The following is a 22621-nucleotide window of genomic DNA, read 5'->3' as shown; positions in this document are numbered from 1 at the left end:
AATTCCAAGAAGCTGGGACAGTAACATGCAGATAAAAACAGAAAGCAGCGATATTTTCCCAGATTGACTTTATTGATTTTTGTAAATATATTCTAATTCAAAATTTGATGCCTGAAACACTCTAAAAAGTTAAGAAAGGGGTAATTTAAGACTACGAAGTTTGTGGAATGATCACAAGTTCCTGTTTTGGAATATTCAACAGGTAAACAGGTGATGCTATCATGATTGGATATAAAAGGAGCATTCATGAAAGGTTCTGTCGCTGCTTTGCTAAAAGCTATATAAGCAAATAGCAAATAAGCAAATAATAATGTTTCTGAATGCGTGGTGGAAAGAAAGTTCATGATTTCATCATCTACCGTGCCTAACATCATCAAAAGATTCAGGAAATCCGTAGAAGTCTTTGTGCATAAAGGACAAGGCCAAAAAACAATATTGAATGCCTGTGATCTTCAATTCCTCAGAAGGCACTGTTTTAAAAACCAACACACTGCTTTAATAACATTATAAACTAAAATATAGTAAAGCACATGGGCTTGGGAATACGTGGGAAAACCCTATACAGTAAACAGGGCGCTATATGTACAAATGCAAGTTAACATTCTACTACACAAAGCAGAAACCATATATTAACAACATCCAGAAACACCGCCGACTTCTCTGGGCTGAGAAAGATTGATGCAAAGTAGAAACATGTTCTGTATTCTGATGGGTCCACCCTTCAGCTTGTTTTTGGAAATAATGGATGTCAAGTTCTCTGGGCCAAAGAGGCAAAGGACTATCCTGATTGTTATCAACACAAAGGTCAAAGGCCAGGGTCTATCATGGTATAGAAGCGTGTTAGTGGGTAACTTGCACATCTGTGAAGGCACTATTAATGCTGAGGGGTACATACACATTTTGGAGGAACATATGTTGTCTTCTAGATGACATCATATTTTCCAGCAATGTCCCTGCTTGTTTCAAGAAGGCAATACCAGGCCACATTCTGCATGTGTTACAACAGCATGGCTTAAGTAAGAGTGTGCAGGTGCTAGACTAGCCCGAACTGTCCTAGAACCTAGAACTGTCTCATATTCAAAAAGTGTGGCATATTATGAAGAACAATATAGAACAGAGACCCTGGACTACTGAGCAGCTGAAGCGCTATGTCAAGCAAGAATGGGAAAAGCCCCATCTTTCTACTGCTATGTAATGACATCACACACTGAATACTGAAAAATTTGCTAACGCCTCTAAGCTTCCATTACTTGTTTGCTATATTAGCTTTGTAGCTCCAGAGGAAAACTAAAAAAGCAAACTTCAGACACCAAACACGTCTTCACTGACTGACTATGGGAAAAACTGTGTAAATTGGATTTTTGGCCAAACCATCATATTAAGATCACCACAAATGTCAGTGACATATCCCACCAGAATTAGATAGGATTTCTATTTACCTATTTATAAAAAGAACCGCACTGACTCTCAAACATTAAACAAACATGCACATACCAGACACAGGTTCACCCAGCGAGTCTTGCTTATGCAACTGCATTTAAATCATATGCAAATGGACTCATTGGTAACATTCCTGCACCTATCTAGCTCTCAGATCACTTAATAAATTAAACACATGCACACGCTCAAGCATCCAGGTTTATCCTGGGCAATTTCCCATAGGCTGTGTACCATCTCCCAGTCTGCATAAATTCAGTGCTCGATGCAACTAATGACATCTTGACATGCTAAATTATCTCAAATCTAGTTAGTATGTGTAATATTTTCCCTTTATGAGATTGTTGTCAGAAAATTAGAAGATTTTTAAATCTATTTCTAGAAACTTCTCACCATTTCATCTAGTGAAAGTACTTTATTCCATTGGCAGATAATTTTACCAGTGCGACAAGACATAAAGCACCAAGTCAAATTCTGCTAAAATCTGCCAATGCGATAAGATTTCATTAAATAAAATGACTTAAAACGAGTAAACATATCTACAAATAAGATGAGTGAGCATAAAAAAATTTAATAACACTTTATTTGAAGGCTACCAATGTTGGGATGTCACAACACATGCATAAGCATTGAATAACATACTTATACTTTGCAATACTTGGATATTTATGAAGTGCTTATGCCAGTAACCACAAGACGACACAAGATGTTTTATGAAATAAATTATACTGCATTTGCATAAGAAGCCTTAAACTAAAGCGATGGACACTTGCTCTATTTATAACGCTGTTGTGAAGAGCAAAACCATTTATGTTTACCATATAGGTGCACTTTGTAGTTCTACACTTACAGACCGTAGTCCATCTGTTTCTCTGCATACCTGCTCTGTGGGGGTCCTGACCATCAAAGAAAAGGGTGAAAGGGGGCTAACAAAGTATGCAGAAAAACAGATGGACTACAGTCTGTAAGTGTAGAACTACAAAGTGAACCTATATGGTAAGTGGAGCTGATGAAATGGACAATGAGCGTAGAAACAAGGAGGTGGTTTTAGTGAAGCAGCAGGTTGGTGTATATGACAGTTCCTTGTCTGTACGAGGTACAAAAGTTCAAAAGTATCGAAAGTAAATGCTTGTGGCAACCTATGGGCACCAACGACAGCCGTGAGAGAGGGCAGGAAGGTGGTGCCTCAGTCTCACATGCTAAGAGCTGCGAGTGACAGCAGGAGGAGGACATCTGCCTTTCCTGAACCCAGGGTAGGGCCATGCTACAGTGCTCAGCTCAATCTTTAAAAAGAGTACTGTAGCACAATGTTTGCTACCCTGGGCTCAGGAAGGACACTGGAGGCAGGAGAAACGCTGCTCCGCCTCCCTGTCACCGCCCCCACTCCCCAGCTTGGAGAACAGGATCGAATATGAGTCACAATCTAGCGGCCTCAATGCGGAACAGGAGGCGAGGACCGGCAGGCAGAGTTCAGGCGCCGCCTTCATGCCTCTCGTGGCTGCCGTCGTTCTCCCACCCTCTCGTGTGGCTGACATCCTCCTACCGCTGTCACTCTCAGCTCTTAGCATGTGAGACTCAGGCACCGTCTTCCTGCCCTCTCTCACGGCCGTTGTTGGTGCCCATGGGTTGGGCGACTGCCCATTTTGATAAACCATTTCTATTAAGGAGCTCTGTATGGCTGCAGACATGAACACAGAGTAAACTGCTCAAGTCTGCAACCACACAGGTCACCTTATTAGGTGGAAATATGTAGAATAAATATTATTTATTCTATACAAGTATTTGGTGGTGTTAACCAGGTGGCTACCTTGCAAATTCCATTACTTGCTTCATAACAGTGCTATAAACAGAACAAATGTCCTTCACTTTTGTATAAGGCCCCTTAGGACGATGCAATATCATTTACTTAGCATAAATGGAATAAGCTGCTCATAAATACTCAAGTATTGCTTTAAAAATACATTATTCAGTGCTTCTCAATGCATTATGAAGACCTTATTTAAGTAGCCTTCAAATAAAGTGATAACAAACATAAACAGAACAAGCAACAGTCCCACAACGAGAAATATTATCTATTTGATTACATTTAAGATAATCTCACTTGCCAAGATGTTCACAAATCACTGACAATTTAGTGACCTTTCCATTCATTTTGCTAAACAAGTGCAGGTGGCACTCGAAAAACTAGCATCTTAGTCTCTGCTGAATATGTTCAATAGAGGATCCGTGTCAAAACACAGTCTGACTGTTCCTGAGGTCAAGGTCTGTGAATGAGAAAAGCTTTGATAGCAGGAAAAGAACAGATAGAAAAAAGGAACCAAAGAGAGACTGATATGCACAAAAAAGGAGGTGAAAAGGCAGAAATCAATAATCCGAGTCGCGGCAATGTCACCAAATGTCTGAGCTTGGGCCAGCGACACATCTTCAGTCAAAACAGCTTTGCAAAAAGATGCATTTTTGCATCCTTTTACTAAATCAGCAAGGACACAAATACACTGAAGGACAAAGGACCAAGGCAGTCCAACCCTCATGAATATCGATCATCACTGTATTCCATTTGTTTCGAGTCGAAACAGTCAGAAAGACAGGATAAGAGTTTCTCCAAGGCGGGAGCTCCGGAAGAAGAAAAGTTCACCATGCAGAAAATAAGGTAAGCTCTGGAAGTGACAGAGGCATTTACTGTACTGCAGCAGGCTTCATCTGCTTTCCCTCAGCTCCACACCATGCACTGTGAAATTTCATTTCTACTGTACCTGCTGTGAAAACTGCACTGTGAAACCGTACTTAAAGTTATGATCAGGAACTGTCGAAACCTCAGAGTTTACTGAGAGTAATATTCCACTTATTTTTCATTTTTCTGCATAATTAAATGGTCGAGATATAAGCAAAGGTGGTTTGGTGTGAAAACCACAGTCAGAGCTGTTCACCGTGGTGGTGATAGGAACCAGACGTCTAAAAGGTTTAATGCTACTAAAACTACCTCACAGAGAAAATCCACTGCCTGATGTCTGAGACACTGAGTGCATTCACATGCACTCAATAATCTGATCATAATCGCATTTCTGCATTTATCTGATTATTCAGATGGTCAGCATACTCTGATTTCTTAGATCGGAGTAAGGTCTAGAAATCCGATTAAGAAATCTGAGAAAGAGAGCTGGATTTTAGCTCAGTGATCAGATTTCTCAGTGCATGTAAACTCTTACTCTGATTCCTTTCGGATTTCTCAGTCTGCACATGTGTGAAAAGAGATGGCGATACCGGAAATAAGCAATCAGTGTTGCCGCGAGACGCAGCAAACACTATTGGAGCGACCCTGAAACCAACTACATGCTTGATGAAATGAAGAATTTAAATATTCTTATTCTTAAAACACTATTTTACCATTATTAGCATTACATATAAAAATTCAGTAGATATGTACATTCTGGATAGTCAGTTAAAGAGCTATCATGACCCCTTGTTCCTATCACACCACTGCAAAGAAACTCTGACTCTACAATGAACCGTTTCACATTAAATCACTAGGAATGACTCTTTTTTTTTATTATGCACAACCTCTGGTGAAAAACCAGTGAAATTCACTTTTAATTTTAACTTTTGATTTTGCCTCAATAATAATTAGACTTTCATTTTTTCAAGCTATTGTTAAAAGCATCAGTATATTATTGCAAGTACTGTTTTCCCTGTTCTAACACACCCAGCTCACCTTGTTAGAGCTTGTTAATTACTTCATTGGCTGAATCACATGTATGGGGGGCAGGGGAACCTCAAAAATATGCAGGGCAGTGATACTCCAGGACCAAGACTGAGAAGCTCTGTATCAAAGTATCTTCACGTTTCTCCCTTCGCTGACAGTATAGATGGATTGTAAAATGTGAGCAAAGTGTGGATAATCTTTTAGCCCAAAGGTGGTTCAACCCTTAGGTTTATTACATTCGAAGGATAATTATTCTTGCATTATTTTTAGAATAGTATACAGAAACTGAAAACGAGCCTGCTAGCGGACCTAAACACAACAATATAGTGACGAGAAATGTGTAAACAGGCTCTGCATATTCTGGAAGAGTTGTAGACCATACTGTGTTCATGGCTCCCAACATTGTTCAGCCGTTATATGGCGACATCTTAAAGAAGGTGTGGTTTGAATACACTTTACTGGTGGATGTACATCCAAGGAATGCACAAACAGACTGCTGGCATGGCCAGTTGGACGGATGAATGGATGAATGGATGAACAAATGGACGACCAGCAGACAGATGAGCTAGCTTGACAGCTTGGTTGTTCTTCCTAGGCTAGCTTTCGCTTGGTTGTTAGCTTTCGCTTGATATGTTTCTCTAAATCTAACAGAGGGAAACCATGGGAAACACATAGTTTTGTTAAAGCTGTTTGGGACAAGCTACATTAACCTTGTGATTGGTCAGTGTTACTCTTGAAGCATTACTCAAGATTAGGACCACCCAGTTTGAATCAAATGGGTGGAATTTTGGCAAAATACATCTGTCATTTACTGGACACTTTATATATGGACAAGTTATAGATGTGCATAATAAAAGCTTGGACTTGTCAGTTTAAGAGGGTTTTAGAAGCTATAAAGTTTGAGAGCTGATGAGTGCTGACATCACAAGGGAATAAAATGAGTGGGTTTTGTTATTATTCCAAAAGTATGCAGCAGTTTTTGAAGAAAAATGGAAAAATGGCAGGAGCATTCCACTTGAAATGTTAGGTTATTAAACAACAACAAAGATGACCATGTTAAATATAATTTTTAAGTAATATTAAAATATCAAAGCATTGATTTGGAGCATTTTGGAGCATTAATGTGTCTAGCAAAGTCCTCCCATTTGGGTGAAAAAGCCATTGCTCTTAGCCACACAGTGAAAAAAGTTACAATGCAACAAATAAAGGCACAAAACTTCCCTCCTCATCATTCATCATTTATCCAAAGAAGCTGGACGTCACAGATTCTTCATCTTTATCTAAACTATTAGTGGAGGCCCCCAGCCTCGCCGCGAGGTGAGGGCTAAAAATTCTGTCCCGCTGATAAAAATGTTAACTAGGTGAGTGTCAGGGAGATGGATCGTATACTGTCAGCGAAGGGAGGAACATGAGGATACATTGATATTTCTCATTACATTGCCCTCTCCCCCTTTACGTTCTCTAATAACGCTGTCACGGAGAGGAGAGGGAGTCTGGAGATAAATCATGCTCCGAAAACAACTGAGTGTGTCCTCGGAATATGATCACTTCCCAGCTCAGTATCTTCACAGCTTGTGGCCAGAGCCATTGATAAAGATCTAATGAACAAAGCTATCAAATGGCATCAGGGTTTGAGAGAGAGAGAGAGAGACAGATAGAGAGAGAGAAAGGCTAGATTTCACAGTGGCAATAGCTGGACCTCTTGGTAACTGAGGCGAGGTTGGGGAGCATTTATTGATTGGACAGACAAATAGAGAAATGAAAGGACATAATCAGAGAACAAAATAAGTGAAATGCACTCTACAGGCCCGCGGAGACTCTTTCAGGGTGCCGTGACCCGGCATAGGAAATGAGAGATATTATCAGAGAGGCCTATTCTCAGCTGATGCTGGCAGAGAAATGCCTCAGCACTTTGTTCTAAAGTTTCCTCTGCCTATCATACCCTTCTCCAGGGACGCTGAGTTTTGTGCAACACCAATTACCCAGTTTAAACCACCAGAACTGGTGTGCTGCCACTGGAAGCTGTGTGGAAAGTCATAATGATTTTTGGTAGTTTTTAGTCATTGTGAAGGGCCAAGATATTGACATTTTCCTGGAAAAAGTGACACTTAAAGTGATAAGGCAACATACTTCATGGCTTTCTTGAGTTAGCTCAAGTTAAAGACACTAGAGTTCACCCAACTCATACTTCGTAGTCTAGTCAGAAGTTCTCCTAACTTACATTTTGCCAGTTTGGACCGTGCCTTCAGCATCTGGCCATAGTATGTGGGGAAACTGATTCAGGGAACTCTCAGAACTTGGGCTGGAGTTCCGGGTGGCTTTTGTTTGGAGCTACGGCCATTTTTGGATGGTAGGACGGACAAAGGACTGATGAACAGTAGATGGGGTCCTGGTGGGGATTGTGAGAACTTATTAATGGCAAATGAAGGGTAGGAGATGGGAATTTATAGGGTGTTAGATTGGAAGATGGGTTTCAAGCATGGTCCAAATTTCTGTTATTCCATAACTACAGTTTTGACCTCTGGAAGGCTGTGGTATCGTGTGGGGAGAGAACGTCCAATGATGGGTTGAATGCTTAGACAGTTGGTCCAAAATATTTAGTACACTGTAAAAATAGATTTGTAGTTCTAACTTTATAAAGTAAGATAGCCAACTGAAAATTTGAAGTTCTTTGAACATTGGAAAATAAGTCTGCATAGAATGTTGCTCTGTTAACTTACTGATGTTGAATTAACTCAAAAATTTAGGCCAGCCACAAATAATTTTGAACTAAATTTCAATTAGACCTTTGATTGAATTAAACCCTTGATTAATTAAACCTTAGATAGTGTTCCAAGTACCAAGGCAGACTGTGTTATTACATCAACATGTTCAAGCAATTAGATTACACTGACCCCATACACTTTTATTATTTTTTTTTTTCATCAAAAAAGTTAAGATATGAAAAGCTATAAATTATGTGTTTCTTCTAGGAAAGTTAACATGGTGCACAGGTAAAACTCACTCAAAGTACATTAAAAAGCCATGTTGTACCTTTGAGGGAACATTTACAAAACTTGCACCTCGGGGTACTAAAATTTACAGTGTTTACACATCTACACCTAAAGTGTAGACCGATGCCTATAAGACTGATACAGTTGTTAGCAAAGGTTAGTTTGAACACTCCCAGCTAAATTAAGTTTTGTTGATTTTCTAGGTAAAAATAAGTGAACACTTCCTCTGCTGGGAACACAGACATGGCGATTTCTAATTATCTGCTGAATTTAACATTGGGAAAAAATAAAACATCATAGTAAATATGCCATATCCTCTGTACATGCCACAGTACATGTATTTTTTCCTTAACATGTTAGTGAGCAAATAAACATTGACTATGCCTCTCTAGAGTGTGTTCTCTGTAGAGGTTGTGCACTTATTTTATTTTCGAAAATCAACAAAACATATAATTAGGTGAGGAGTTCCCAAACTTGCACATTTGCATATCATCGTTGTCCAAACAAAATATGTATATCCATTTTGTGGCTATTTTTATTTTTCTAAATCATTTGAACACGACAGCTGTCCCTTACATTGTGTGAAAATTCCATGATGATTGGACCAATAGAAATGCCCCAAAATCAATTAGAATAAAATATCTTTACATTAACTTACATTAAAGGTTACACATTTTCGTCGCCTCCTGTAAAGTTATCATTTTGGAGATACTTGTTTTTCTTTGGACAGCGATGATATGACTGTATATTCAAATGACCTGTATTCTCTTTGGCTGGCCTGTATTGTGCATCATTCAGAAAAGCAGTCAGAGCTGAAAGGGACAACACATTTTTAAGCTTAGACTTGGGAAAAATCCAACTTCAGCCACTCCTTTCCAATGTCTGGATACTTCGGAAGGCTGCAGTGATCCCTTTGCTTCCATTTGCAAGAACATTGAACCATTTTATCCTCAACTTCCACTTTAATAGCTGTGCTACAGACAGTCTGCAGAGACAACACTCCCTAAAACTTCAGTGTGCAAAGGAAGCTGAACTGCTCTAAGCTGAATGGGCAGTTATATGCAACTGTGTAAATGGTTATGACATCACAATTGTGATGATTTTTTGTTTTTTTGCAGTGTAGGACTGTATAGACGTGGGAGCGGACAGTTTGTTCTAAATATTTGACAAGGTTTAGTAAAGAGAAAGCAACAAAACATGAATACATACCACAATTCTTCACAATACCAATATGTAAAACCACTGAACACTGAACATTGAAATGTTATGCTTTTGCTTGGCTTGTGTCTTGAGCAGAAGGCCTTAGACACTGTAGTTTGCTTCGTGTGTGAACTTTCTCTCACCTATCACAATAAGGTGACTGCCAATTGCTTCTGCAGGCGTTCATTGATAACATTTATCTTTTTTTTTTTTAGCCAGGAGATGTTATTGAACGTTGGTTAGCTCATTAGTTAGAGGGAATCAAAATTGATTACCCCTCTAGTAGGCCTATTACGGCAGGGCTAATTCTGAAGTGGACTGTTTAACCGTTAACGTCTTGTTCTCGCGCCGCTGACATGAAAAGGCCCTGTTATGCAGTGCACTTTTGAGGAGTACATTTCTTCCCTCATTTTTCCACATTTACAGCCAATAAAGAGGTGTTAAGGGAAGCTGACTGTGCTTTATCCACTGACCTCTGTGGCGGTAATGAGAGGTCCTTTAGAAAGCTCCTAGCAAGGCTAAAGCTGACAATGCACCTCAACAATGGGGCCTTGTATTGCTATTCTCTCACAGAACAAGCTTTCTTTTAAACACCTGAGTGCCCATATTGGCTAATAGCCAGTTAATGCATTAGGGAGAAGAAACCCCGACGAGACAGAAGTAACAAGGGACGAATACAAAGCGTTAATTGCTGTCATTGTCTGTAGGCCCGTTCCACACTTTTTCGCAACAGTGGCATCCTTTGATGAAATCTTTTTTCCTGGATTATTAACCGAATGCACGTGGAAGACTAAAACTGTGCTCTTTCCTCTTCCATTATATCTCCTGACAAGTTCGGGCGTTAAAGAATGAGACAAAAGAACAGAAACGCACAAAACAAGCACGATGTGCGACGATAGTTGTGATTTTTTTGTCTTCTGGCAAGGTGACACTGCAAAGAAAATTGGAACTGCCATCTGCTACATCAGAGCGGGAGGGAACGCAAAAAGCCGCGCTGGAGATCTTTCAGAGAGACGCTGTCAGGCACTTTATGACCACACTGCGTGAGTCTGCCGCCGAGCGTCACGTCGTCTAAATAAAGTGACAAATAAAATCGGACTCGCGAGGCCCATGCCTAGCGCTTTCAGGATAAACACCCTCACGGTGGCGGGATCAGCTTCAGCGGAGACAAGGCCTTCGATCCGGGGAAAGAGAAGGACGAGAGGGGGAAGACAGAGAAACAAAGGGGGAAAGAGAAGAGTGTGACAAAGCAAGAGCGAGAGACAATAGCCAGTGGAGTGAGAGAAGAGAGAGAGAGAGACAGATGGACACAACACGCAAACAAATGGAGAGACAGTAATTCAAAAGCTTTTCTGGGAAAAAAATTCTGAAAAGGACTTTAAGATGAACACCAAGGTCCCTTTCCTGGACAGGGGATTAAGCCTCGTCCTGGACTACTCAGGATTTTGCGTGGAGATTTTCCACTGAAAGGGAAACACAGTCCATGAATAGGCTTAATTCTCGTTCAGGAAAGCAGCCCTATGAAGTCTGTAAGAATGTTTTTAAATGCATTTCTTGGAAAAAAAATTAGGAGGTTTTCAAATATTTGAACCAAAAAATTTTAGCAAATAAGAATAAAAAGTAATGGTGGAGGAAACAGCCAATAGGAAAATAGCTCTTGGTTCATTTTCATAACAACATTTTGTAGAACTCATTAGACATTACCTTGCCAAGTGAGGCTGTCGTAAAGTTAAGAAAATATTTCAGAACATTTTTTTTCTGGATTATCATGCTTTTCTTACAAGAACGTTTTCGAAGAATAAAAATGTATCTATTTGCATAATCGTTTGATATAGATACACTGTTTAAGTTACAAAAAACAGTTCAATGAAGTTCAAATTCCATTGACTAGGGCTATAGCTAATATGAATGCATGCTAATTGAGCTACACATGTTCCCTTGCTTAAATATAAAGCTCTGATGGAACTACAGGAACCACTAGGGACTAATATGGTCTAAGCCTTTCTTCTCTATAGGGAAAGACACTATAGAGTAAATGTAACACTTCTGCCTTCTACGCTGTAGACTGGGGTTCAGTCCCCTGCCTTGGTAAGGACCCTACACTATACCAATAAGAGTCCTTGGGCTAGACTCCTAACACTACCCTTGCCTATCTGTGTAAAATGTTGCTCTGGATAAGAGTGTCTGCCAAATGCCATAAATGTAAATGTTCCAAACCTGATATGTTTTGTCCTGTGTGCATTATTTTTCCCACTGGATCACTGGATCCTCTGAATTATGAGGTTTTCAAGGAGTCGAATATGAATACTGAAGCATGCAAGCTTACACTGTCGCATACTGCATTAACTTTACATGCCTGGCAACGTTAACAAAATATCCCACACAAACCAACAAGCTTTTCTAAGTGTAGTAGTGAAGTTGGCAGTTTGATGTAGCACTATTTATATGCCCACTCCTTAACAACCTTATTATTCAGGAGATCAGGGGGAAACTGTATGTAGGAGAAGTGCTTTGGCTTTGGAACTCTTTTGTTTACTACGGGACATGATAGCAGCAGTTTTGGAAGACGGCACGTTCATTTTTCCCATAAAGGTGAACAGCTAACAGCTTAGACCCAGCGTTCCTTATATGGACATAACGCCAACCACAAACTGACACACAAACCTAGCAGCTGCTAGTTTCCCTAACTTTGGCAAACCAAGTGGAATACATAATCAGCCACAGTTCCAGTATCCCCACCCATTTTTGCAGACACCTCCCACTTTTGCATGATCTTCCCTCAAATGCATATGCACGTGGGAGAGAAACGCTTCCAAGTGCATGCATAGATATGTATGCAAACAACGTGCATACGTTTTTTTTTGGACAGAATGCCTCCTATTTGCTCCTAAAATTAGCACAACAGGCATAGTACATAGTTGTTTATTAGCTCAGTGATTGCTTTGGCTCATCATACAGACCAACACAGACCTAAATGATCCTGAATAACTTGCTACGCTTACGAAGCACTCACTGCATAACTCTTCAGGCCTTGAAACGGAACATTCAGAACACCTACACATGTCACTTACAATATCTGGAAAAAAGGAGAAACAAACGGCAGTATGGCAGCCATTCAGCGCATCCCAAGGTAATCCTCAGAGGCACCGGGAAGCTGAACTCATCCATTGTTTCTTAAATAGTCTTTATGAGGGAGTAAACGTCCTTTGCTCAGGTTATAAAACGTTTAGCGCTCTGCCGTTTAGCAGTGATTATTTATAGCGAAGCGTGACCATTTCTGAGAAAAATGCTTCTCATTTTCTAACTAGCACACATAAGAGTATATATATATATATATATATGCATGTGTGTGTGTGTTTATGACAGAACTGTTCTCACAATAGCCCTTTTGATCACATGCAAATTAAAAACAAGCATATTTGTATTACAGCGGTAAGGCTAGCAGTGCCGAGGTGCTCCATTTCTCCCTGAAGCACTCCGGGGTATTAATAAACCAAGGCTGCTTTTATTAGAAGTGGTTATTAGAAAAGACCATAGTGGTTGGTATTCATTCAGTATGGCATCGCTGATTACACATTTAAAATGTCACAGTAATACATATGGAAATAGCAAACTGAATTATTTGGTGTCAGAATACTGTGGTTCAGCAGCTAATCATATCTTGTGGGACCGAAAGGCCTTGCAGGTATTTCTATATCCATGATGCATTTGTCATTGTAGTACATTTGCCTTCTTTTTTAACCAACAAAGTTGCAGTGTGCGGCAACCTGGAAGAAACAGTGCTTTAAGGTGAAAAGCCAACGATTTCTCAACATTTCTGCATAGTTTGATCGTAGAGTGGTTTGATGGTTCACTGTAAAGAAACTTATTGACTCTGACTTCTTAAAGTGGTGATAGGAAAAAGGGGTCATGGTGTCTATAATGCAAATATAGCCATTTTGTTTACTTTCTAAAATGACCAATGAACCTACACATGTCTACTGAGTTTTTGCACAGAACAGTTCTATGCAAAAGTTTGGGCGCCCCTTGTCACATGACGTTTTGTTGATTTTCTGAAATAGGTGAACACATTCGTTACATTTTAATGCACAATTACTGCTTGTTTGCTGAATTTAACATATTGGAAAGAAAATAAAACATAAAATGAGGTCTGTGAAAAAGCACATTTTATATTTTATGTGTTTTTCCCCCCACAATATGATAAACTCGGCAAATAAAGAGAAATTGTGCTATTTCTTTTTAGTTTCCTTTTAAAAGGGAACTGTCGATTTTTCAAAATTTCTACATATTTAAAGGGTTAAGATGTAATCCCAGTCATTCAGAGTGGTTTGATGTGAAATGCTCCATTCTGGAGAAATTTAGAGTGGGAATTGTTCACAGTGGTTGTGATAGGAACCAAACATCCACCTCTAAAAGCTCCCTCACAGAAAGTTATTATGAAGACGCTGCCCGATGCCGAGACTTTTTTCCATAGTTTTATGTTGGCCTAAAACGTCTTGTTAATACGTTTATTTTAATCCATTCATAGTGGAGGGGTACATGTAGGGTGTTGTAAGGAAAAAAAAGTCCCCCAAAAAATTAGAGTAAGTAAAATTGATAGTGAGTAAAATGGCTATACTTCTGGTGTAGACATTGTGACTCCTGCTTCCTATCACCACCACTGTAAAGAAGTCTATAGCTTTCTCTAAAATGAGCCATTTTACATCAACCACTCGGAATGACTTTGTTTACATTGCACCATCAGAATTATGCAAATTTTTTTTAAAAAATCAGTGGAGTTCCCCTTTAAGTTTTCACTTGAAAAATCACCATTCAAACTCTTGCATATCGCTGTTGTCGGAACAAAACCTCATACCTCCAAAAGATGATTTACAGGGGAAGGAAAAAACATACTTTACTTTTAATGTAAGTCAATGGAACCAGACTTTTTTCCAAGCCATTTTGTGCCATTTCTTTTGGTCCATTCATCATGAACTTCACATACAATGTAAAGGGAAACAGGCACTTCCAAATGATGTCAAAAACTGAAAAACGACAAAAATGGAGATACAAGGTTTTGTTTCGGCAACAGCGATGTGTTTGTATGTAATGTTGATAAAAATAAAATAACCAAAAAATACATTTGAAAAGATTCCTTAAGGGGACTATTTTGCCTTAAAATGCTCTGTATGTACTTTTCCATCATTAATGGGACTTAAAAACAAATACATTCTAGGTTTAACCTTCATAAAGCTACTCTAAAACGATGTCTCAGGCATTAGGCAGCATATCCATAACCATTTCACATAATATCTTTATGTGAGTTATCTTCTAGAGGTATTAAACTCTTCAGACGTCTGGTTCCTATCACCACCTCTGTGAACAATTCTGAATTATAAGTTTCTCCCTAATGGAGCTTTGGACATCAAACCACTCTGAATGGCTTTGTTTATATTTTATCCATTTAATTATGCAGAAGTTTTGAAAAATCTGCCTAATTCCCCTTTAAATATGCTGGATCAGTTCCACATGAACAAATCACACTAGAACATAATTATTGCCAAAAGCGTTTAACATAAAAGGCAAAATTCTATTAATGTAGCCCATGTGCACATATCTGAATCATGTAATTTTTCCAAGCACTAGGCCATTATGAGATCTGTTTCCAAAGATAGCAAAATCATGAAATCCTTGATGCTTCTTGACGTGATAAAGAGAAGCAACAGCAGCTCTGGGCCTTGTTATACTACTGTATTTACAGTTTGCCTGAGGATGCACAATCTGGTACGCCGGCAATGTTTATGAGCGCGCCATCACAGCAGTGTCCCCCATGTGTATTTACTAGGTCTTGATGTGAACGGTGCATGCAACCTGCCACAGCTTCTCGACAATATATCAAGTCGTTACCTCGTCGTAGATGCTGTCGTTCCTCTCAAAGTCGCCGGCTCTCCTCGGCAACACGTGGACGTGGACATGCTGCAAGACACGAGAAAACAAACGGGGAGAGCTTTAATCAAAACAGGTTTAGTGGGCCGTGCGGGGAAGCAGAAGCGAGGAGACAGTCAGCCGGGCATTCTGTTCACACCGGTATGCTCTACCAAACACACTATCCTCACACATACAGTACTTAATTAATTCACAATCTGGCGGCAGGCTGTGCTGTTTTCCGCCACAAAATATTATTTATTTCTAAATCACCAGAGGGCTACAGTAAATTCCACCAAGCGTACATGTGTAAACCTCAGAGACTTAAGCTTTTTTTCTTTTTTAACTCTTTTAAAACTTAAATTGACTTTGTCAGACGTCCTTCGCAGTTCCCCGCCGCAATATGCTGTCACAAACTCGACCATCTGTACAGTCAGATTTGTGAAACTCCGCTCTCCTTGGGTGCACATTAGCAAAGTTATTCCAGTCCCAGCACAACTGGCTCTTTTTTTAATTAAACAAAACCTGAGGTGCTGTATTTATTGCATTATATGAAAACATTATACTGCTCAAGTTCCCTTTAAAGAGCCTTTATACTACATTTGTCTTGTCTTTCATATATTTTCCCTTGAAGCTCAGTTATGAGTGGGTTTATGCAGCAAAACCAGACAGAATTCATTTTTACACAACCTTTCTTTCTCCCTTAGAATTAACAGGCTGACTGATATGGAAATGATCTCAGTTCTGATTGGCATGAATCATTTAAAAAGCAGGTCAAGCTAAAACACTCCTTATAGCTTCAAAATTAATGAGTATTTCCCCAGTGTGTTAAATTTAGCAAATAATTAGTAGCCATGCATTGAAATGTGCAGGATGTGGTAACTTACTTTCTCCTTGAAAATCAACAGAACATGTAATTTGACTGTCCAAACCCTTGCATAGGACAGTATGTAAACAGACTCTGTTCTGATTGGCTGCCCTGTATTGTGTCCCATTGAAAAAGCAGTCTGGGCTGAAACACTCCTTATAACCTTAACAATAATGGGCGAGGCTAATCTGCTGCTGAAGAGGTGGAAATACTGTATGTAAGTGTTTTTTATGCCATCACAACAGTGCATTCAAAGCTTGGCTTAGTTTCCATATTTTAACCATAGTGATGCATTTGTACTTTTTTCAAATGATAATATAATCAACTATACACACTGCAAAAAATGGTATCTTGTCAAGTAAAATAATCTTAAATGTAGTCAACAAATCTAATATTGCTCCTGTTGTCATTGCTGTAAGCTAAATTTAAGATTATTTACCTCATTTATAGACATTTTTGCTTGTTTTGAGTTGTTTTATTGAGCAAAATTATCTCATTATATTTGCAGATAATTTTGCTTGTTTTGAGAAATGTGCAGGAAACCAGCAAACTTATCTGCCAGTATAGTGAGATAATATTTCTTGATAAAATGACCAAAAACAAAGTGCACAAAGATCTCAAAATGGGAAATATTAGATAGATTGACTAGATTTAAGATCATTTCATTTGAAAAGACACTATTGTTTGCAGTGCAACCTAACCTACTTTCTACAGAGTTCCACTTTGGCTATTGACCCAGGGTTCCTAATTCTCTTTTATTCTGTTGTGTTGATTCAGGCTGATCTTTGCTGTGTCTGTAACATACAGTCGATTGCCACAGAAAATATTTTCAACACAGTGCTAAGTGAAAGAACCTGCTGACTCAAAATGCACTTGTAATACAAGCTGATGGGCATGTTCTGCATACTGAATGGCTCTTCATGGAAAAGTGGTTCGCTCCAAGCAACCTTTTGGTATCCTTTACTTTTAAGAGTGTAGATGCTGGATGCACTAAGAAGCGCCACTGCTCCACAATTCTGTAAAGGCCAGAGCACACTGACCAGACAAGCAAACACAAACGAATCCAGACATCTATTGTGGTGCAGTTGTCCTAAGAATGTCCAGAAAAAGGAACAAACGACCCAGAGTGAATGTGAAGAAAAGATTCTAGACAGGGTTCGAATGATGGCAAAGGTCTTTGGGGGTCCCCTGGTGGAAACTTTGACCTGTGTATTGATGCATAGTATTTTTACTAGGGGTGGGAATCTTTAGGCACCTCATGATTCGATTCGATTCCGATCCAGAGGGCTGCGATGCGATTATAAAACGATTATCGATGCATCTCGATGCATCTTTTTTCTCTATACAGGATTTCCATCTTCCTACTGTCTGAGGACTTGGTAGTTTTAAAGCAAAGTATTTGTAATGATCCATAATGTAAATGCATTATGGATCATTACAAATACTTTGCTTTAAATATCTAAAATATGTTTATTAATAAATCAAATGGAAGTGATGTGGCAAGTGAACTAGGAGGCTCTCATTCAGAGACGCTGCTGCCACTCATCTGCGATCAAATGCGCTGCTGCCCTGAAATAAGATCCAGTGGCAATGGGTGTCCATGCAGCAGGTTATAGCCATCCTTCCCGTTTTCTTTAGTCATTTTATAACTTCGGTTTTGGTCTCGTTGTAGAGAGTGTGTGTGTGTTGGGGGGGGTGTATTTTTGAGACTGGATGCTGAATCTCGGTTCCAAAGTGCGCAGCATAGCGCGAAAGCCCTGGTTCTCAACAACTGAGAACAGACAGCAGACAGCAGGTCACATAGCCCCAAAGTCTGGCCTCACCAGTAGCGAACAAAAAACAGAGATTAAGACGAACATTTGGAGGACTTATTTGCATTTATAAGCAGCACAGTTGGTTAAATCTGCAACGAGAGACTGTCTTTCTCTAAAACGTTGCGAAAATGAACTCGCTTCTCTTACGAATTTTCCCGTTCCACCTTAAATGGCGGAGCAGCGGGAAAATTAGAACGAGAAGCGACTTCAGCCTCGCAAAACAGCCGGATGCTGAGACATTTTACAAGAAACTCTTCTAGTTTTAAAGAAAAGTTTTCCGGTGGAGATGGAAGGAAAGCGGCTATAGCTGAAGCTTAAAGCAGAGCGAAGTAAATCTGCGCTCTCGTTTATATTTTTAGCCCATTTATATTTTTTAGCCGGTCGGATTTCTCGCTCATCCAGTTTTGTTTTTGTTTTGTTTTGTTTTGTATGTGCCGCAAGAGACTGTCCGGGCGCTGCATTTACCCACTTCCAGTTCTGCCTTTTGCGTTCCATGAACATTACGTTATAAATTAAATATTTAGAAAATCGATTTTTGACATTTATGAATCGATTCAGAATCGTTCACGCCTGCATCACGATGCATCGAAGAATCGATTTTTTCCCGCACCCCTAATTTTTACAATATATGTTTGTGAGGTTTACCCTTGCAGGGGTAATGCTTTTAGTAAGTTTAAAGATAACAGGAGGGTTAAATAATTTCTACACTTAAGGCCATCGTACACCAGATACCAGTACACTTTCCAAAAGCTTCAAAACTATTGTTGTAATTGAAGTTGCATTTATCGGTGCCGGCATTCAGCACTGATGCATGGCATGCCGTTCATTATTTTGCCATCACTACGTTAAATAAAACCCAGAATTAGACCACAAAAAGGCTACAGTGGATCACATGTGGACTGAAATTTACACCGAGAGAGTCTTTTAGATAAAAAAAATAAAAGCTAATCGTCTCTTCCCTCAACATTACAGCTTTGTCTTTTTCACCTTATATCTTTTAACATGAAAAACAGCCAGTTTGGGAGGTTTGTTAGCAAATACAAAATGGGGGTAAATTAAGTTTTATTCCTATAATTTATATGCACAGAGTACAAAAAAAAGAAACTTGATGTTTATTGGTCATCTCACTGCGACATATTGTAGTATAGCTGCTCTTTGAACTGTATCTATTATGCTACACTATCCAGGAAATGTGGTGGTCTTTAGAAGCAGACAAGAAGACAAGGCAAGCAGGTCTATTAGCCTACCTTTTTGTCAGTTAAGTATATATAATAGGTAGTTAAAAATGATTTAGTCATGAGCAGGCAGGTGGGTCTCATAAGAAGTAAAACCAAATCACAGTTCACTTTACCGTACAAAAGTGTAACATTCTGGCCATATGTTGGCTGCTGCATAAAAACACACGTAGGCTCATGTTACATTAAACATTGCATAAAGAACAGTCTAAAACTCGGCAGATTCAGAAGCACACCCGGACCTCGACCCACCAAGTTCAATTTGTCTCACTTATAGGGGGTTCCTTTACCCTTATGGGAGGTCCAGCCCCCACATTCTGTACATAAAGATATTAAGAACACTATATATCAGTTCTACGGAAAGACCCTTGAACTTCAGTGATTATTTCCATGCATGTACATATGTACAAAATCCTGTATTACTATTGATTAAAAAGTTCCCTGTGTACTTAAGCATCAAAAGAAAAAGTACTGTGAGTTATTAGTGTTAAATTATTATATTAACTGTTTCTATTAAGAAGACCTGTGTGAATGAAGACATAAGCTTATCATTACTGCAGCCACTACTTAATAGAAACTGTACATTTGTGCTTTTATTCAAATAGAAATGTATAGAACTGATAAAAAGTGTTCCTAACAAGGCCTCTGAATTAAAAGTTCTATTACTTGGGAATAATGCTTCATAACAGTGTCATAGATTAAACAAATGGTCGTAACTTTGGTGTAAGTACCCTTCTGTCAACACAGCATCATTTAAGTAACAGAACAGCTTATATCATCTTGAATTACTGGCATCAGCTATTCGCAAATACTCAAGTACTGCCATATAGTCACAGTGCTTATGCGTGTTATGAAGTCCCTATGAGGGTAGCCTTCTCATAAAGTGTCTTTAGTAGAGTATAGGTTGGACTACTCTACCCACCTTTGCCATGTGATAATCTGCTATTAAAATAACATGAGAAATGTCAACGAATGTCTCTGCAAAACAGAATTAAACTCAGTGACTAATGTCGAGGCGCTGTTGACTATATCTGAACACCCAGTCAAAACACAGCAGTAGAGACATGGCATGGTGACGCGTTTGTTGTCTCTGAACAAGACAGGTACAGTTTGAACAAACAGCGCGTTCGGAGACAGCCCACCCTGACTGCTTTGTTTTAATTATCATCAGGGGGTGGGTCGTCAGCTCAACATAAATCAAAACAAAAAATCCACAAATAATATCACAAAGCATCATCAAAGCTACTCAACAACCAGACTTCACGCCATCCTGCACTCATCTAGGGCATAATAATCTAATCGCAGGGTTTTTTTGTTTTTATTCATTTTATTCATTTTTCATTAGACTGGTATGATAAACAGTGCAGGCTCTGAGAATAAGTGTTTATAAATGTTACAAACAACATAACATGTTTGGAGGCATCTGCTTTGTTGCCATGCATTTTCTATTTAATGAGACCATTTGCATAATGGCTGCATTATTAAATTTGCCTACCTTGAGGAAACTTTGAAGAAAAATACCACAGCATCTTTTTATCAAGAAGACATATTAGAAGGTACTTAGGAAACGCTCGAGACTATCAATTAAACAACATGGTATTGCGCTATTTTAGGGGGAAAAAGTTGTGAAACAGTGCCATGTTTCATTATTTTACTATTTTTATGTTTTAAATGGTAATAAGTTTAATCCCAGAATGCATGAGCCAAAGCACCTTCACAAACACATAACAGGGGTCAAAATGACCCATACTGGCATCAATGGTTTTCTACAAGGAGAATGTGTCCTGTTTTTATCTTCATCTTCAGCGTAATAACATAAATAAAGAACAGTACACGAATATTTCAGTCATGATACCTGATCACGTACCATATACTTAGAAAAGTCCAAAGAAAAGTATCTCAAAAATGGCAGCTTTACAAGAGAAGCTAAAAATATTCTTAACTTTTAATGTAGGTTTTATTTTATTTTAAAGGTTTTATTGCATGTGTTTTAGGAGCATTTCTACTGGTGTATTTATCTAAAACTTTGGACAGTGTCAATATACAGTAAAACAGATGAAATTTAATACTATTTAAATGCATTTTTCTTCAACTGACTCAGCAAAGAGGCACCTGAATGCATGACCCCATTCATTCATTCATTCATTCATTCACCTCTCTACACATGCCTAACAATAATACAGTAGAAACAATGCTTAAAATTTTCTAGCTAGCTTAAATTACAACAAATTTTCTTTTCCAAATTTTTTTGGAGTTTTTCTGAGAAAATGAATGAATGAATGAATGAATGAATGAAAGTAAAACAGTAGAAACGATACATAATTTGCTCGATATCTTACACCAGCTAGCTAGCAAATTTTAAATGTTGTTTCTATTGTGTTGCTGTTAGACATGTTATAGAGAAACTAGCTAGTGTATGTTAGCTAACTCACTAAAATCTTCAGGCTCTTTCTAGCTCACCAGCTACAGTAGTTTGCTTACAATCTGATTTAGAACACATGAATTTAATATTTCAAAATCTGTCACATCTTTTCTGAGCTGAAAAAAAATACAGCATTTTAGAGTAATTGTAGCTTATACTATCACAGGAACAACAAGTCAGTGCTTGTAGCAAGTTGACAGCTGACCACTGGCTATGAAAACTGATGCCTGAAGCAAAATCTAAACAGTAACTGTTGTGGGACAAACTGAGCTATGTAGGAAGAAGCTTATCAAGTGATAAAATGTTCGCAGAAATGACACTTTTGTTAACAGTAGAAGAGATGAAAAATCATCAATCTCCTGTAGTACTGTAGTAAGTGAATTGACCCTTTGACAAAGATTAGAAGTCAGATATATTAAAAAAAAATAGAAGTTTTAAAATTGATAAATTGACACAAGCATTTTTAGATGAATCCACAGAATGTCAAGAAATAAAATAGTCTTGTTGACAAAATGTATCAAAAAATACCATGGCAAAGATTTTTGAAGAACAGACGAAATATTAAGGAATAAATTTATTAAGGAACTTTTATTGACAAAATATTCCAAAAAATTACACACTATGGATGTTAAACTGACCTAATAGTGTGTGACTTTTGAATATTTTATCAAAAATATTTAATGACACCAACTACATCAGCGATGATGGCTTTAATCTGGGGGAAGGGGGACAAAATGTAAACAAATATGTACATACTAAATAACTTAATTTATTCATTTAGTGTGTTTTAATTAGCAATTGAAGTTTAGAATGGTCAGGGGCGTGATCACTAGCAACATGCCACCTAATGTGCAACACTATACTGCCTTCTCTTACCGTACGTGCTAATGTGTTCTTAGATAGCAAGTCATTCTACTAGTATCAATATACACTGACGAGCAAAATTATTATGACCTAATATCCTGCTGCTCCTCTCACCAAAACAGCTCTGACTCACCGAGGCATTGACTTTACAACACCTGTGAAGGTGCCCAGTGGTATCTGGCAC

The 22621-nt window shown here is 38.6% G+C and overlaps 1 protein-coding gene across 3 annotated transcripts in view; it reads right to left on the bottom strand.

The window, feature by feature from the left end:
* The window catches only part of fhit (fragile histidine triad diadenosine triphosphatase), a 413951-nt gene that overhangs the window by 53002 nt on the left and 338328 nt on the right, over window positions 1-22621 (bottom strand). For all 3 annotated transcript variants that reach the window (XM_036560040.1, XM_036560039.1, XM_036560038.1), the window contains one exon: window positions 15217-15285. In XM_036560040.1, the coding sequence (XP_036415933.1) occupies window positions 15217-15285 (69 nt within the window). The remainder of the gene's footprint in view (window positions 1-15216; window positions 15286-22621) is intronic.

The sequence above is a fragment of the Colossoma macropomum genome, unplaced genomic scaffold (genome assembly GCF_904425465.1).
Source record: "Colossoma macropomum unplaced genomic scaffold, Colossoma_macropomum, whole genome shotgun sequence".
In the NCBI taxonomy this organism is placed as follows: Eukaryota; Metazoa; Chordata; class Actinopteri; order Characiformes; family Serrasalmidae; genus Colossoma; species Colossoma macropomum.
Note: the sequence above shows the minus strand (reverse complement) of the source record. Positions and strands in the feature narration are given on the sequence as shown.